At 42.1% G+C, this 5,674-nt stretch overlaps 1 protein-coding gene across 1 annotated transcript; it reads left to right on the top strand.

Annotated features, from left to right (window-relative positions):
* The first annotated feature begins 505 nt into the window (after window positions 1–505).
* LOC139372716 (protein FAM8A1-like) lies at window positions 506–5,473 on the top strand. Its single transcript, XM_071112507.1, has 5 exons — window positions 506–1,023; window positions 1,501–1,621; window positions 1,769–1,892; window positions 3,532–3,671; window positions 4,063–5,473. Exons 1-5 carry the CDS (start codon window positions 606–608, stop codon window positions 4,205–4,207), a joined length of 948 nt encoding a protein of 315 aa, XP_070968608.1. The 5' UTR covers window positions 506–605; the 3' UTR covers window positions 4,208–5,473.
* The last annotated feature ends 201 nt before the right edge of the window (window positions 5,474–5,674 follow it).

The following is a 5,674-nucleotide window of genomic DNA, read 5'->3' as shown; positions in this document are numbered from 1 at the left end:
AATTGCTATACAGAAACCCAGCCTAAAACCCAAACAAGTAAGCAATATATCAACTTATAGCCTAATGATAAAACCTAAAAATTGAGGTCTAGTCAACGGCTACTGATATAACCTATTAACTCATCAATATTCTCACTGGCATAATGACACGAATAATGAATAAATTGGGAATCTAGATTTGAAGTGAGTTCCTCGAAATAATACTACGTCATATTTGGTTTGAACGTTAGTGAAATCCTTTGTGACTGTCCCTTTAACCTGACATGAACAAGAGTACATGGTCAAAACCACTATTCTTCTAGGGGTGTAATCGGATGGTAATTGGTGTAATTACCCAATAATACGATTATATATTTATTTAGATTGAATGTAAAGTTGAATGAAAACCCGATTATTAACTATTTTATATAATTAACATCTAATGCATTTGCAAACTGGATAGATTTGGGGAATCATTGTTCCGGGTATCTCTGTTTTCTGCAGCTAACATGGAACCTTCCAACTCAGATTAAACTAGGATGAGTAACTGTAGCAAGAGATTAGCTGCTGGGGAAAGACATTTGACGTTTTAAGGGATTTAAGTGAGATCTAGAAGGGATTTAACCATGGCCACAGCCAGTACTACAGAGAATGGACCGACTTCGCGTTCCGAGGAGAGCCAAGAAGCGCAAACAAATGTCAACGCCACAACTGAATACTGCGCAAAGTTACAGGAATGGATGTGGCAGTACTACTGGGGCTATGCAAATTGGCAAAACTGGATGACTCTGACTACGTTTCCTTTCCCCCCGTGCAATTTTCCCGTAGCTGGAAACTATCAAGCACCGCCTGGAACTCCATGGCCCGCTGGACAACCAACTTTAGATGCCCGATATGGGTACAACTATCCGGGAATAGGGTACCCCTTTCCATTCCCTGCGCCCCCGACTACGGGGTTTCAGACAGGGCAGCAGATGACAGCTGGGACACTGCCTCATGATGCAAGGCCAGTGCAACAACAGAACGGAAACGCACCTCAAGCAGGTACACTACAATTCTATGATGACAATCGCTCTATAGGCTTACACTCACTGACTGACGCTAGGCGTAGCAGGTTGTTTTTGTGTCATCATGTTGCAACGAACTAGTTCAATCAAATACATCTAGACCTACTCGGGTCAAACAAACAAAGACACCGTTCCTTTATTTGTTCATTACTAGAATTAGTTGCTTGTACAGGATCACATGTGCAGCTTCTTGAGCAAACAGCTGATGTGTACCTACCTACTCATGCATATCTTTACAATCTGCAGAGGCCTTGTTGATCTGAATAGAACACATTTTAAATCGGCACTTGAGCCCACCTGACCTATGGCAAGTCAGCTATGCATTGACTTAATTGGCTGAACAAAGTTAAATGGATTGGTCAGGGGTTTAAAGTAGGTCTGCTCACATTCTCACTAAATTAGTTCAACATAATCTACCTGGGTACAATATCTGAAGTTATCTTTTCCCCCTCAGGTCGGGAATACACCATCCCTTCTCCCCTCCACAGATTCCTAGCAGAGACTGTGGACTTCTTTATTTTATTTTGTGTCAAGGCAACCATCATCCTGTGGATTATGCACCTTAGTGGCATGAAGTGAGTCAATCAGTCTAGCCTTTTATAATTTCCATGCCCATGAAGGAGGGGAAAAAATACAAGGAAATAACATTAATGAACATTACTTTTCAGCATCATCATAGGCCATGATTATTCTATTGTATTCCACTCTACTCTCCCCCACAGGGACATCACTAAGTTTGTCACCCACTTCATAGTTGAGGAGATAGATGAGAACACGTCTATGGAGGACCTGCAGAAGATGATGGCAGTAGCTCTGGTCTACAGGGTGCTGGTCTGTTTCTATGAGGTGTGTATTTCTATGAGGTGCAGTATCTCTGGTGTACAGGGTGCTGGTCTGTTTCTATGAGGTACGGTATCTATGAGGTACAGGGAGCTGGTCTGTTTCTATGAGGTGGGTATTTCTATGAGGTACGGTATCTCTGGTGTACATGGTGCTGGTCTTTTTCTATGAAATGGGTATTTCTATGAGGTACAGTATCTATGAGGTACAGTATCTATGAGGTACAGTATCTATGAGGTACAGTATCTATGAGGTACAGTATCTGAGGTACAGTATCTATGAGGTACGGTGTCTCAGGTCTACAGGGTGCTGGTCTGTTTCTGTGAGGTGTGTATTTCTATGAGATACAGTATCTATGAGGTAAAGTGTCTATGAGGTGCAGTATCTCTGGTGTACAGGGTGCTAGTCTGTTTCTATGAGGTGTGTATTTCTATGAGGTACAGTATCTATGAGGTACAGTATCTCTGGTCAACAGGGTGCTGGTCTGTTTCTATGAGGTGTGTATTTCTATGAGGTACAGTATCTCGTGTCAACAGGGTGCTGGTCTTTTTCTATGAGGTGGGTATTTCTATGAGGTGGGTATTTCTGAGGTGGGTATTTCTATGAGGTACAGTATCTCTGGTCAACAGGGTGCTGGTCTGTTTCAATGAGGTGGGTATTTCTATGAGGTACAGTATCCATGAGGTACAGTATCTCTGGTCAACAGGGTGCTGGTCTGATTCTATGAGGTGTGTATTTCTATGAGGTGCAGTATCTCTGGTGTACAGGGTGCTGGTCTGTTTCTATGAGGTACAGTATCTATGAGGTACAGTATCTATGAGGTACAGTATCTATGAGGTACAGTATCTATGAGGTACAGGGAGCTGGTCTGTTTCTATGAGGTGGGTATTTCTGTGAGGTACAGTATCTGTGAGGTACAGTATCTGTGGTACAGTATCTGTGAGGTACAGGGAGCTGGTCTGTGTCTATGAGGTGGGTATTTCTATGAGGTACGGTATCTGTGAGGTACAGTATCTGTGAGGTACAGTATCTGTGAGGTACAGGGAGCTGGTCTGTGTCTATGAGGTGGGTATTTCTATGAGGTACGGTATCTGTGAGGTACAGTATCTATGAGGTACAGGGTGCTGGTCTGTTTCTATGAGGTACGGTATCTATGAGGTACGGTATCTATGAGGTATAGTATCTATGAGGTACAGCATCTGTGAGGTACAGGGAGCTGGTCTGTTTCTATGAGGTACGGTATCTGTGAGATACAGTATCTGTGAGGTACAGTATCTGTGAGGTACAGGGAGCTGGTCTGTTTCTATGAGGAAGGTATTTGGGTATTGATCTTATGTCAGTCTGAGATTAGGCTATAGTTTCCAGTGAGAACAATCATGCCGTCTCAGTGTAGCTACCTGAGAAGGTTAAGGCTAGTATGTGTTTAATACTAGGTTAAGGCTAGTATGTGTTTAGTACTAGGTTAAGGCTAGTATGTGTTTAGAACTAGGTTAAGGCTAGTACTAAACACATGAATCATGTCCTACCACAGTTAATGACTCATGGTGATATGTGGGGATTGCATCAGCATTGATCTTTATGAAGAATATTTGATATTTGACATGATATATTTCCACTGTCACTCTGACCTTCCTCCTCCTCTCAGATCATCTGTATCTGGGGGGCGGGCGGTGCCACCCCAGGGAAGTTCCTCCTTGGTCTTCGGGTCGTGACATGTAACAGTTCAGTCCTGGTCCGACCTAACCGGGTACTGGTGGTACCGGCATCTAACGTCACCCTGTCAGCGTAAGTCACTGATTGCATGTGACACATCTTGTTTAGTTCTGTTAAAAACAGATGAAAATATGACTGCATTTACGTATGCAAATGTGTGATCATGATAACTTGACTGTGAGCATTGAATATGAAACCCACACAAATGCTCACTGGAGCATGAGTGCTTGTAAGTTCAGTAGCTATGTAGTATGCTATGAAGATGTGAAGCATTCCTCTGAAATGGAGAAAAGCATTCTTTGAAAATGGGGATTTAACCCTTGTTTTCTTTTTTTTTTAGCAATTCATTTTATGGTACTTTTTCCACTGATCTTAACCTGGTATTGCATGTTTAGGTTATTGCTATGTATTTAATATTGTCTATTGTCAAGTCCTAACTTCAATCTTTTCTCCCTCCTCCCAGTTCCACGGTGCGGGCGTTGAACAAGAACTTCTCCATTGCCTTCCTGTTCCCCGTCTTCATTATCCTCCTCTTCTTCCAACACAACAGGACTGTCTATGACGTGGTAGCTGGTACCATCGTGGTGCAGCGCAGAGGGGCCAGATAAAATACCCTATAGTTGATCTGAACAGGGTCCTGTTCAGTAGGGAACACCATAGCATAACACTTTGCAACACAAAATGTAAATCTGTGTTCTTATTGGACATGTTCAGGTACCTTCCTGTTTCATTAAGTATGAAAACATTTCTCTCTATTGAACACAACAGACCTTGGGCTTCTAGAACTGAACAGAAAGCCTGTAATACAGAACTAGGCCTCAGACTGAAACCCACTCAGGACAGATTGGAGTTTGTTACAACGTTATAAAGAAGTCTCATGGGGAGGCCGCAGAACAGAACATCATGGTTGTTTTATGGTCTTCATTCATAAAGTACGGTTACTAAACCTTTCCCTAGTTACCACAGAATTTGACAGCTGAATATTTCAATGGAATGTTAGAGAAGTTGTATTAATGTATGTGATGTTTATATGCAGTTGTAGACTGACTCGTATATGGATAAGGGCTTTTTCCAGGTCAAGATGAAAGGTGAAATGTTTTTTTTTTTTTTACCTTTATTTAACTAGGCAAGTCAGTTAAGAACAATTTCTTATTTTCAATGATGGCCAAGGAACAGTGGGTTAACTGCCTGTTCAGGGGCAGAACGACAGATTTGTACCTTGTCAGCTCGGGGGTTTGAACTTGCAACCTTCCGGTTACTAGTCCAACGCTCTACCCACTAGGCTACCCTGCCACCCCATGTGATGGGGTTGTTTGCACAGTGGCCATTCCGCATTGTCTAAATGGAACTAAAAGCTGTTACTTGGGTCTTTTTTAATTTACTGAACTCCTCTGAATTTTGCCTTGAGGCTGTCTGTCTTTCTGGGCCACATTTTCAGCAGCAGGTTTGCATTCTACTGTCTAGTTCTTTTTTCACCAGACTCAGACATTTGTCATTCTGATCCAAATCACAGATTAGAATCTGGACATTCCAGACTCTTCCTCACAAATAGGAGGTTGGCTAGGTGTGTGTGTGTGTGTGTGTGTGTGTGTGTGCGCAGGAATGCACACCTCTGCTATGTCTGGACTCACAAACCATGACTCAGGGTAGTCTATTTGACAATTCATCCCTTACACAGGCTAACCTTAAATGCACGAGTGTAAATTACCACCCTGAAGTGAGTTTTCAATGTAATTCTTTACACTACTGTACACACTACACTTTATGTACATCTCTCAGACAGCATGCACACACGGTACATGTTATAGTTCAGCATAAGAATACAGGTCCAGGACTTCTATTTTGTTATAGTAAATGTATCATGGGTCTATTAATATGTGGCTTTATTGTGTCTGTTAGTTTCATGCTTAATCACCACCACCACCAAACTGTAGTGAAACACTCAAAACAGTTACAATGTTTAACCACAGGGGGGAGATAGAAAACTAAACAGCAAATATCACTTTTGACTTCATGCAAGGCTTTCTCTCGTCTTCCAAGCTCATTATACCACATTTGAGGATTAACCCCAGTGT

This window comes from Oncorhynchus clarkii, chromosome 18 (assembly GCF_045791955.1).
Source record: "Oncorhynchus clarkii lewisi isolate Uvic-CL-2024 chromosome 18, UVic_Ocla_1.0, whole genome shotgun sequence".
Lineage (NCBI taxonomy): Eukaryota > Metazoa > Chordata > Actinopteri > Salmoniformes > Salmonidae > Oncorhynchus > Oncorhynchus clarkii.
This window is presented reverse-complemented; position numbering and strand designations above follow the sequence as displayed.

Bases quoted from the DNA above. Each gene is read 5' to 3' on its own strand.
- LOC139372716 (XM_071112507.1), top strand. From the start codon at position 606: ATGGCCACAGCCAGTACTACAGAGAATGGACCGACTTCGCGTTCCGAG. The intron at 1,622-1,768 runs GTGAGTCAATCA...TCTCCCCCACAG, and splicing joins ATGCACCTTAGTGGCATGAA to GGACATCACTAAGTTTGTCA. The intron at 1,893-3,531 runs GTGTGTATTTCT...TCCTCCTCTCAG, and splicing joins TGCTGGTCTGTTTCTATGAG to ATCATCTGTATCTGGGGGGC.